The 12628-nt window shown below is 39.2% G+C and overlaps 2 protein-coding genes across 4 annotated transcripts in view; both read left to right on the plus strand.

Annotated features, from left to right (window-relative positions):
• zmynd11 (zinc finger, MYND-type containing 11) overlaps positions 1 to 12628 on the plus strand; it is a 210210-nt gene that overhangs the window by 30527 nt on the left and 167055 nt on the right. The gene's annotated exons all lie outside the window — the stretch shown is intronic.
• The window catches only part of LOC125485876 (disco-interacting protein 2 homolog C-like), a 21521-nt gene continuing 11007 nt past the window's right edge, over positions 2115 to 12628 (plus strand). Inside the window, exons 1-5 of the mRNA XM_048610998.1 lie at positions 2115 to 2322; positions 3530 to 3644; positions 4758 to 4959; positions 5337 to 5446; positions 8641 to 8721. Coding sequence (XP_048466955.1) covers positions 2123 to 2322; positions 3530 to 3644; positions 4758 to 4959; positions 5337 to 5446; positions 8641 to 8721 — 708 coding nt within the window. The 5' untranslated portion in view covers positions 2115 to 2122. The remainder of the gene's footprint in view (positions 2323 to 3529; positions 3645 to 4757; positions 4960 to 5336; positions 5447 to 8640; positions 8722 to 12628) is intronic.

A 12628-nucleotide genomic window follows, 5' to 3' on the forward strand; every position in this document is an offset into this window, starting at 1 on the left:
TCAGCCTTTCTGCTCCTATGATGCTGCTTGGCCTGCTGTGTTCATCCAGCTCTGCACCTTGTTGTCTCAGATTCTCCAGCATCTGCAGTTCCTACTATCTCCAGCAAAGAGGATCTTTTCTGTCAAAACATAAATATTAACATGTTTTCCATCTCAGCATTCAACTAATTTTGTCATTGTCCCACCTCCTGCCTCAAAATATTCTTGTTTCCTAATATATTGACCAAAGTAAGTCAACAAGTTTGAATCTCCCCTCTTTATCTCAGCAGAAAATAAACAATAGTCAGTTCACCAGTGCCCTGATTAATTAAACTCCAAAATGACCTGAGAATTAACAATTTTAATAATTTCATCATTTACGTAACAACAAGCAATTTATAAATTGAAAAAGCAAAAATCTTATTCAAATATGAATCTTGATGTTTTATTCAGCAGCTTATATTGTAGTCTGGACTGAAATACTGCTATGACATATGTTTGGTCTGGGCTGCTGTAATAGATTCCTTACAAACAAGGGGAGAGAGTTGCCATCTATGGTTAGGCATAAATTATGTCTGAATTTGGTTTTGAGAATTTCTTATTGGGCTCCTGCTCAAACTAATTCATACATTGCTAAGTGTAAAATTTGCCATGAGACAATACAATTGGGTAGCCGTTGAGAATGTAACTTTTTAAAACAAATTTGTTTTTAAAATTGCTTCTTGATTTTTTTCTAGAGTTGTGTCTGTATGTGGTTTGATTAATAAAACTAAAAATGGGTTTATCAGAAAATAATAACCATTTTTAATCTCTATCTAGTCCACCATCTGAGAAACTTAATTTTAAACACTGTACATAACTTATAATTATGCAGAATCTTCCCTATATAGAGTGATGTGCAGTGTTTGATTCGGTTATTGAGAACATTTTAAAACATACCTATCAATGTCCTCGCACCACAAGAAGGCTTGATTTTTGGAGTTTCCTCAAACAGCAATAACAAAAACAGTAGAAGCTTGCAATAGTGGTTTATTTGATTTGGAGGTTTAGCTGATGCAGTGGAGGGGGCCAAGTTCTAGCAAGTCATCACTTTAAACAAGCACCAAAAGTCCTGAAACATGGTCTCGACTGAATATAAATTTAAATCAAAATTATTTTGCACTGGTTTGGCCCAGTTTTGGAAAATTTTATTTGAAAAAAACAGAGCCGACTAGCAGAAACTCCAGTCAGACATATTACTTTCTGGATACAATTTCCTGGCATCATGCTGTGTTCCTTTTCATTTTAGTTACTATTTTCTTGAAAGCAATTCAGAATCGAAAATGAAGGGAATAAATGGAAAAAGAAAGGTTGACAGCCACTTTTGCGGCTATTTCATCTAGTCTCTGTTTCCATTTCAATACTTACATTTTTTCGTAAATTTTCTTGTAAGCGCCTTCCTTTCAGCTGTAATCTCATTGCAGCAACCAAAAGCACCATAATTGGAATTTCTTTGGAGATTACAGGGTACTTCTCGACTTGTACATGGAAGCCAAGTTCTTAAGGGCTTAGAGAGGCAGATAGTTTGCATTAATGTAACAGCCATCTCAGGAACTGACCCTTGTTGGATGTGCATTCAGTGCCTTTGCTCCACAAAGAAGTCACAACACATCTGTGCTATTTCTCGTAGATTGCAAAGAATTTGCAACATCTCTTGCTTTTGGGGGGGAATCAACTTTTAAGTCATAGATTTCATCAAGTAAACAATTGAGGCCCTTGTTTGCAAGGGGCAAGTTGTTAAATACTTTCCGTGTGAGAAAGAGAAAACATCTCAACAGGGCATTTCCCAAGTAGGTTGTCTTGTGTACATGGTGTAAAAGGTGTCAAGCACCTGTTGACAGCTATCCCTGACCTGTAATTTGCACAGTCATTGACTGGAGAGTGTACACTCAAATGCCAAACAAATTGGCTCAAGTTTGCAATAACATCACAGTTTTTAAATCAAGAAATGGACCTGTTTCAACTATAACTGACAAATGATAAATAGTTCCTATTAAAGATAGATGTTTCATTGTATAATGTCCTTTATAGCTTTAGAGATTAACTATGTAAGTAACTTGGACTTTACTTTTTCTCACATTAACTCTGCCTTAAGATGTTCCCGATGATGAGCTCAGGAGCTCCTATCAGTGAATATCCATTTGTCAGGACTGGACTCTTGGGTTTTGTTGGCCCTGGTGGAATGGTCTTTGTTGTGGGGAAAATGGATGGCCTGATGGTGGTCAGTGGGCGGCGACACAATGCAGATGACATCGTGGCAACAGCGCTTGCAGTGGAACCAATGAAGTTTGTCTACAGAGGAAGGTTTGTGTCTGCAGTTGGCTTGGACAAAAGCCAGAAACTCCAAAGTTAATAGTGCATGCAATTTTCAATTATTCGTTACCAAGGTTTTCAACTTATGCTCAATCAACCTTTTTGCTATTTTTAAAATCTGACATTCATCAATCTCACTCTAGGCTTCCATTTCAAAGCAGGCACTTTATTACAGATGCAGTATGTCAATGGAAAGAAAGATGATCATTGGCCAGTAGCCTGAATTTAGAAATTTAGCACTGTCATATTTACTCATGGATACAGTTACTTATACTTTAATGGGGGGAGTATTTGAAGAGTTGCCTGAAAGGTTTGGTGCTCAGTATCGGGGTAGATGAGCCATAATACGTATCAGCTGTGGCATGGCAGGTTTGCTACTTTATAACAGTCATACTCGTTTAAAATTGGCATTGATTTGGTACTGTCTACATTGACCTATTGTAGTTGGAAAGATATCAAAGATGTGTTATTTCAATTGCTGATTATTTCTCTGAGTTTGGAAATCATTACATGCCAACTTTATGCTTCACTCTCATGGTTCCGTTCAATCTTTTCGATTCGGCTAACTGTGCTTAACTCTCACTAGGCATTCATTATTCTGTGTATTGTCTGCTACACACATCTGATCAAAATATTGCTTTCACACCATTGTGAAAGAACAAAATCATGAACGATAAAGCTAAATTAATAAAATTTTATTCAAATTGTATATTTAAGCATTAATGCACGACAGATACATCATTCGGAAAGTGGACATATCTTGCACCTATAGAATATTTTGACATTAAACAAGCTTGTGTTATCAACTGTAAGAGTTCAAGACATCAATTGTTAAAAGGAGGAAAAATATAGCAGGGAGCTCAGATAAAGAGGCAATGATTCTCAGTACTTATTAATTAATTTGATTGTTAGCACGATTAAAATAGGATAATTTGCTTTAAGGCCAAGTGTGAGAAATGTGAAATTTGCATATTAATTCGTACAAATTTAAGTTAACTTTGACCATCTAAGGTGTGTTAACCTTGAAAAATTAGTATGCAATTGCAATAAATAGAAGGACTGATAGCTAAAATGAATGGAAGCTTGTTCTGAAGTTCAGTAATTTTGTAGTTGGATTGCAGAATATAAAGTAACAGTACTGTGTGATATCTTTTCAAGCTTATAGTTTATTTTGATTCTGATCTCTGTCTGTTAACAGAATAGCTGTGTTTTCTATAAATGTTTTGCATGATGAGAGGATCGTAATCATTGCTGAACAGAGACCAGATTCTACTGAGGAAGATAGCTTTCAGTGGATGAGTAGAGTCCTTCAGGTAAAGAAGAATGATCAGCGGGAGTGCACTTGATTGAAATGTGGAAAAAAGGTCACTGAAATTTTGACATTCAATTGAGAGCCCTGTTATTAGTTGGACATTGTGCGTATGGTATAAAGTTTATTATCCCGTCTAATGATCTTTGAAGAACCTATGAGGGTAGAACATTGGCTGAAAACAGAATTGGGATTGTCTCTTATGGCACCTATGAATGCATTACCCAATAACACTCCCTAATGCATAATTCAAAATTGGCCATTTAGGCAAAGTACTTCAACTATTGCTGGTACGCATAGAATTCTCTGGGAAATTGAATTAATGCCTTCAGATAAGTAGAGGAAAGAGGAGAAAATTGAAGATAGACTTGTGCTTTCACAGAAGCTTGTAACCTCTTTACACAGTACTATTTTACACAGTGTTGCTCATCTATCAGATCATGTACTGAGTAGAATACTTTGAAAACAGGCTGGCAAAACTTTCCCATTGCTTAGTGCTGGGAATTCTTATTTTTTTCATTTGATTTTTCTTGGATATTTCTCCTTGGATTTGTACTGGTAAAGACTTCACCAAAAGTATGGAGCTATCTTTGTTTTGATAAATATCACTTCTGTTTTGGGATGGAGATTAGGGATGAGTTTAAAAAAATCTTAGTTAAAATTGGCCAGTGCTCATCTCAGAATCCTTTAAAATCACCAAATACACTAGAATTGTCCATTATGATTAGGATCTTGAAATTTGCCATAAGTTTTAACTCCATAATTTATTGAAGTTAGGAGTTTTGAAACTGTTGACCTAGAAACTTTGTATGTATTTTTAATCTGATGGACGTTGTTAAGCATGTGTGAAATGCTAACGTACAAATAAACCAAAATAGGGACAATTTTAATAAGAATTTTGTATGAAAGTACAATTGTATGTCACATGCATTCTCTTCATCATTTTATGTACCGAATTCATTCAATATGTGTTAATGCAGATTTTTATCATAAATAGATGAACATACCTGTCTCTGGGAAAAAAAATTAACATAGCAATGGATGTATGATAATGTGCATGATAGTTGTGTGAACAAATATATATTTGACCTTTCAAACAATCTATTTTTTTCTAAAGGCCATTGATGGTATTCATCAAGTAGGGGTTTACTGTTTGGCTCTCGTACCTGCTAATACTCTTCCAAAAACTCCCCTTGGAGGCATACACCTCTCAGAAACCAAACAGTGCTTCTTAGAAGGTTCCCTCCACCCATGCAATGTGCTAATGTGTCCGCACACTTGTGTAACGAACCTGCCCAAGCCAAGGCAGAAGCAACCAGGTAAGGGTTTTCTCCTTACAGAGACCCAATGTTGAGAAATGCAGTGTAAATATCTGAATAACTAAACTCAAGGAATATCCTGAAATATAATTCACGCTCTAAAGTTCATTGGAGATTACCTTCTTACTTTCGATTTGTTTACTTTTTGAGTTTGAAATAATATAACTTTGAAACGGCAAGTTGAAGTAAGTGAGCAATTTTGAAGATTTGTCTTTTTAATGTGTCTGTATGTCAAATCAACCAACAAAAAAAAGTAAGCTACCTTAGAAGATTAACGTCAGAATCAAAGAGAGGAAGAGTGCAGTTTATAACCTGATTGTCTTCTTGATGGTTATGATTTACTGAAACTTACTTGTGGAATTTTCTGCTCTCGACAGAGATTGGTCCTGCTTCTGTTATGGTTGGAAATCTGGTTTCAGGAAAGAGGATTGCCCAAGCTAGTGGAAGGGATTTAGGACAAATTGAAGACAATGACCAGGGTAGAAAGGTGAGTATTACTGAGTTCCAGCACACTGTGAACAGACTAGCCTGTGGCAAACCATGTAGTTCTGTGGGCTGGGTGTTACCAGACCCCTGTGGGTGGGCTAGGAACTGGTATGACCTGTAAAAATCCATAGTAAGGTGAGAGGTGATGTGCCTGGTATTTTCCCACTGGCATGGTCCGGTGTTGATAGTCTGTCCTCCTTCACAGATGCCAATTGAGCCATTTAATGAACTAATTAAGGGCTTCTTCCCGCTTCTACTGGTGACAGTGCTGATTGGAGTGGGGTGGAGGTGTGGGAAATGTGTGTACCTGGTTTGCCGAGACTGTCAGATGAACTCAGGCAACCTTTCAGTGGATTCTGATGCGAGGACGGCTTCTTTATTTTGGGCACTCCTTTGTGCACAAATGAAGCCCTGGTGACAACGCCCACGTCAGTGGCAAATGCATTGCCTATCCTCGCCATCCAACACCGTTCCCTGTCTTGTAGGGACCTGACTGACTAGCCCTGACACTCCCAGACTCCCCTGACATGTTTGGGAGGGTCTACATCATCTGTTTGTGCACCTTCATGCAATAGGTGCAGCCCCACAAGTGGCCACCACTCCTGATGGAGCTGCTGAGCTGTCGGCCTTCTGAGCCTCCTGAGCTCTCGGGGGGGCCAGACGCCATCTTTAGTAGGCATGACCATTCTGGCAACAGCCAGTTCATCAGCAAGATTGGCCCTGGGTACAGCTAACGCAGCATCAGCGCCCACTTTATAGCTCATGGGCTGATCCCGCCACTAGCCCTGAAGGAAGATTAAGATGGAACTTGACCAAATTACAGACATTTTCATACTAATGCATGCTTGAAACAAATCTGAAGCCAAAAGATTTGCAGCTTTTCTGACTGGCTATTCCTGTGATCTTGTTTTGGAGCAAAGACCAGGAATTCAGCCATGAGGAAGTGAGACCTTTCGAGTCGGAATACTGTAAAACTGTTTCAACAAATTCCACTTTCCTAATGAAGGGGCTGTGGGGACATTTGCAGCGTATTTCTTTTGGGATAGGCAGTTAGTCAAGTGACTCCAGCACATAACATCAATATTTCTGGACTCCCCACTTGGCAGGTTTTGAGTCAAAACTTTACTAACTCCATCATCCAGCACTTGGTATGATGTTGAAATAACCATCCCTTGATCACCCCCCCCCCAAACATTTGAGTCCATTGATGAATGTCACCAGTGCTTCATCCAGGCATTTGGACACGTGTTAAGCCTCCAGGTGATTGGCTGTGATATGAAGATGTCACTTTGGTGGTTAGTGCAGCATATCAACAAAAATCCCAGTTGAATTTGGAAATCATTCCTTTCTAATTAAATTTGACTTATTCTGAAAATTATCTCTGCCAGGGATGATACTTTGTTCATTTCTGTCCTAAAATAAGAATCAAACTTTTGTTTTTACCTTCTTTTTGTGCTTTGAGATCTTGTGAACATTGATGAAATGGCCACATGAATCAAATGAGTATTGAAATCTATAATGAGCATTAACAGAACAAATGTAGTTACTTGAGTGGAGCAGGGGAGCCACTGGATGTGTGGAAAAGTTTGAGAGATGGACAGGAGTGAGTGATTTAAAGAAAGGGATGACAGGGCTGAAGAGATCACGGTCTCAAGCAACTGAATGAGAAACTAGTTCCTCTCCACTCATGACGTTTGTTTGCATTATTTCCCTCTCCTTCACTCTGTTTTATTCTTTTATTTTAAGAAATCTGCTGCGTTGCGGCACCAGTAGGTTTGGTTAGTCAAAACATCAAATGAGGTGAAGAAGAAATTTCTAAACTTGACTGTTTCTTTCCCTGTACCTCACCGGTCGAAGACAGTGCTGGGGCACTGATGCCTACTCTTCACTAAATTGTATCTTTCTTTTCAGCTTTCAGAATTAAAATCTATTTATTAGGCTCAAGCAAAACAAAATAGATGTGCCAGAGATTTTCAGTTTCTATAGTAATCTCTAAGCCTGTCTGATTGAGGTTAGAAATTTAGGGCTGAATTTAATGGTCTTCAGATGAGTGATAATGAGCTCAGAGAGGATCCCATCAACAATTCTCAAATTTTCCAACACCCCACTAAACATGTAAGGCTTTTGTTTGGCGTGCGCCTCTCTCATTACTGATTAAATCCTGGGAGCCTTAAGTGGATATTTATTGCCTAATTAATCTTAAGGGGCCAGTTAAGGGAGTACAATTCTAAATGGGTGCAGGAGCAGAGGAACCTGCTTGGATATGTGCACTGATCATTGAAGGTGTAGGACAGATGGAAACAGCAGTTAATAAAGCACACAGCGTCCTCTGCTTTGTTAATAAGGGCATAAAGTACAAGAGCAGAGATTTGATATTAAACCTGTAAATGACACTTGTTAGTCTTCAGCTGGAGTATTGTGTATACTTCTGGGTGCCACGTTATAGGAAACAGGTGAATGCATTAGTGAGGGCACAAAAACGATTTACAAGAATGTTTCCAGGAATGAGACATTATGAGGATAGGTTGAAGAAGTTGGGAATGGTCCTCCTTGGAGAGAAGAAGGCTAAGATGAGATCCGATGAAGGTTTTCAAAATCCTGACTGGGCTGGACAGAGTAGATAGGGAAAGGCTGTTCCTGCTTGTAAAAGGAACAAGAGTGAGAAGGCATAGATTCAAATGTGCAAGCGAAGCAAGGATGATGAAAGAGAGAAAAACTTTTCGCACAGCAAGTCAATAGGGTGTGGAATGCACCACCTGGAAATGTGTTGGAGGGAGGTTCAATTAAGGTATTGAAAAGCACATGGGATGATTATTTGGATAGAATTAATGTATGATGGTATGGGGAAAAGACAGGAAATTTGCAGTAGGTAATAATGCTTGTTTGAAGAGTTGATGCAGATACGATGGGCTGAATGGTCTTCTCTGCACTGTAACAATTCTTTGATTCTATTAAGGCCTCAAATGGCCCATGCAGAGGTGATCCACTTGATGCCCATCCCACTGCTGGTAATGTTACAGTGAAGGCAGGGTGAGCAGCAGACATAGTGCCCATGGATTTAACTTCTGCCTTGGCTGAGAATTTTCACTTATTTGTACAATAAATCACATAAGAGTTTTGCATCGAAATGGAGTCATTTGCTACACAATCAGGATCACACTCTTTAAGCTCATAATGGTTATGCTTTCATTTCAGTTTATGTTTCTTGCTGAAGTTTTACAATGGCGTGCTCAAACTACTCCTGACCACGTACTTTTCACATTACTGAACTCTAGGGTAAGTAAGACCTGGACAGTTTTGTACACTAATGCACGTACGTTTTATCATTTAATGTTGTTTTTATTTCAAAGCTGTGAATTTGTTAATGATTTGTGCTGGATCATTTGATAGAATTAAACATGATAGTACCATGATTATTTCGGATTTAATCTTTAATCTTGAGTCTTGAACATGGCTGTTCTTATTTTTTGGATTTTTCAAGTAGACTCCATGCTGAAGATTATTGAAGTACCAGAATAAGATTGAATAGTGGAGGGTGACAGGCAAGAAAGTGGGGTTGAGCCCTCAGTTCGATGTTATCAAATGGCAGAGCAAATGGCTTGCTCCTGCTTCTAATTCTTGCAGATGAAATCTGTCTTAGGCTAAAGGACCAAGTTAACAATAGAGCATAATGACTGGGAAAAAATTATCAGGCTGATTGTGCGGTGCCTATTGAACAATATGAATATCTGCTACGATTTCCTGCTTGCTGCCATTGAACATGGTGGAACAGCAAAATGACTGACGATTGCAAACATTCGGGCTTTTAATCTCTTGGTAATTTAATTTGGTTTTTAGGGAGATTAACATTGGCCCAGGCAACTCATAAAATAAGAAAGAAGTGAAGCTTTTGAGTTTGGTGCCCTGACAATGAATTTCATCTACCTTCAGTAAATTTCATCTTCCTTCCTATAGTCAACAGACTATAATCCACTTCCTTAGGAAAAAAAGTTAATTACCAGAAAAATTGAATTGCATTTACATTGTTCTAAAATGTAATTATTTTTATTATTTGGCTTGTGCTGATGGATCATATCTTGATATAATTGACCATAAGAAGGCTGTGATGTAGTTTAAAAAGAACAGGCTTATCATGTTAGTGCCATTTACAAAAACATTTTCAAATCCAGAAGCTAAAGCATATTATGTTTGAAAGGATATAATGTGCATGTGCAGACATTGTAATGACAGTTCATTTTCAGCAGTACATGCTGGGATTTCAGACACTACTGTGTTGGGATCTATTTTAAGTTCTCAGTGTGGCGTTAAAACCATTAACTGGAAATTGGTTTCCCGTAGATTCTGCACTTTTGCCTTAAATTGAAATGCCATTCATGGTATTTGATTTTAAAATAAGATTGATAAAATCCAGGAGAAATGATCCTATCTATCAAGATTGCCTATGAATTTAAGGCAGGAAGTCAAGCCCAAGGACACAAACAAGCTGTCCACTGGTACTCCCACCTTCTTGGACACTAAAGGAAGGCAGCTCTCTTGTCTCCCATGTCCTGAGACATTTGCATATTTCGAAATATATGTTTAACAATATATTAATGAAGCATCTAGTAAAATTTGACAGCTGCTTTTTTTTTTCTGCCTGTTGCAAACATAAGGGTTTCTATCACTTACCTACAATTTTCAGTGTAAATTCTACCACTGTCTGAAATAAGGAGGTCACTTTGCAATCTGTTCTGAAATCTTTGGCAATAAAGTGATTGTGAAGCTACAGGGAGCGAGTGATGATTCTTTGGAATTTGAACACTGCTGTCATTAATGAAAATCTAGTTTAATATGATGGAATCTCCATCATCTTGTACAAATCTCAAGAAAATTTCCTTGAATATGGATTTGTGGAAAAATAATTTTGTGGAAATAATTTTACAGCATCATCTAATAAACTTAATATTCATCAAAACTAAATTAAACACTTATTAGAAAGGAAAGTTATATAAGTTTGCCTATTTGAATTAAAAATGCCAAAACAAGAAGTTGCTTAGGGCAGTGGTTCACAACATTTTCAGTATCAATGTGCATTTTAATGAGACAAACAATTCCATGGCATACCCACTTTTGTCAGCTGGATTGATTGCTCATAAACATCACATTTACTTCGGTTATGGCCCGACTAGAAAGGTTTGCAACATATCGCGTGCAACAAGTTAAAGAAGGAACAAAAGCATTAACGTTTCAAATCTGCCAGCGGAGATACGCCATCTTTGACCTATGAGAACAGACACATTTTCAAACCCTGCTCAACTCTGCAGATTTCCCCTCTCCTGTGCAAGCGTGGTGACAATGTCAACTGGTATTACCTTCAGTTATAAACACTGAAGTTCCTGAGCAGTTTAGAAGCACAGAAGTGGCCTGTACTCTTGGGTACAGATAGTTGCATTCTCTGTGTCCTCGCGCTGTTGAAGATCGTGTTAGAGGGGAATCACTGCAGAAAATCGCTATACCTGTACAGCAGAAAGTTTACGTTATCAAAACTGTGTCCACTATTCATCAATCACCTTACAGCCAATTTGCATTAACGAAACGCATGTTATAGCAGAACTACCTGTATAGGGCCACTGCATCCTGAGAATTTTGCAGCACACTTTTCTCATCTCATTTCAGTGCAGGGAAATAAGCATTCTTAGAAGTACAGAAAAATACAAATTAGCATGTTTCTACCATCCCACTACATCTGTATTTCTATTTTTCATCATGAGTGACCTTATCAAGGCCCAGTTTTTCTCTTCAGTCCTCATACCTGTAAACATTTCTATCTTTGAAATCGTAATCTGATCAGCTTCTGAAAAGTTTTGGAATGTTGCTTCAAGTTTTTGAGGCAGGAAATTTAACATTTTTCTACTGCTCAGTGCCAAGCATTTTGCAATTTATCTCTTTAATTCCCCCATAGTCATTTTACATTTATGCCCTCTTGTTTGTAATGGGCATTCGGCGATAGTAATGCCGCTGAATGTAAAGGGGCGATTGTTAGATTCTGTCTTGTTAGTGATGGTCAGTGACTGTCACCCGTGTGGCACAAGTACTATTTGCCACTTCTCAGCCCTAGTCTGGATATTATGCAGGTTTTGCTGCATTTGGATGTATCTGATTTCTGACCTTACGATAGAGGGAATGTCATGGAAGAAGCAGCTGAAGTGGTTGGACCGAGGACACTACCCTGAGGAATCCCTGCCGAGATGTCCTGGAGCTGGGATGACTGACCTCCAAGGACCACGACCATCTTTCTTAATGCCAGATATGACTCCAACTGGCAGAGAATTTGCCCCCTGATTCCCACTGGCTCCAGTTTGTTTGAGCTCCTTGATGCCACACTGGGTCGAATGCAGCCTTGACATCAAGAGCTGTCCCTCTCACCTCACCTCTGGAATGCAGTTCTTTTGTCCATGTTTGAACCAAGGCTGTAATAAGGTCAGGAGCTGGGTGGCCCTGGCAGAACCCAAACTGGGCATCGCTGAGCAGGTGCTACTTGGTAGCGCTGTTGGTGACACCTTCCATTACTTTACTGATGATCGAGAGTAGACTGGGGCGGTAATTGACCGGGTTGGATTTGTCCTGCTTTTTATGTATAGGATATACCTGGGCAATTTTCCAAGTTGTGAAGTAAATGCCGGTGTTGCAGTTATACTGGAATGGCTTGGCTAAGGGCACAAATCTGCTGTACTATTCCCGGACTGTGCTCAAGATGGCGGCAGAGTCACAGCGCAGCATGAGGGCTCCTGTTCTGAGCTGACCTGCTCCATCCATTACTTTTTCTTTCTTCTTTCACCACTTTTTGTTACTTCGTTTAATCTACTTAGTTTATGTGAGGTTATGTGAGGTGCGAATTTATGCAGCGCAGAGGAGATCGGGCCAGCACGGGGAGGGAGAGCAGGAACATGTAACCCGAGGTGGCTGGCGGCGAGAGCGGGAGCAGGCATCCCCGGGGCGGCGAGAGCGGGAGCAGGCTGCAAAGTGGCAAGAGCAGGCAGCCCAGGGCGGGGCCACACACTTTTGGACTACGGTGTTGAACTATTAACTGTGTTTTCTTGTTTTACTATTTTTTAGTAAGCACTGTAATATTTGACTTTTTAACCTTGTTTCCCTCAATAACAAGTATACCGTTTTGGATACTGTTTGGGGGGGGGGGGGGGGG

Source organism: Rhincodon typus, chromosome 2, assembly GCF_021869965.1.
Source record: "Rhincodon typus isolate 14 chromosome 2, sRhiTyp1.1, whole genome shotgun sequence".
Lineage (NCBI taxonomy): Eukaryota > Metazoa > Chordata > Chondrichthyes > Orectolobiformes > Rhincodontidae > Rhincodon > Rhincodon typus.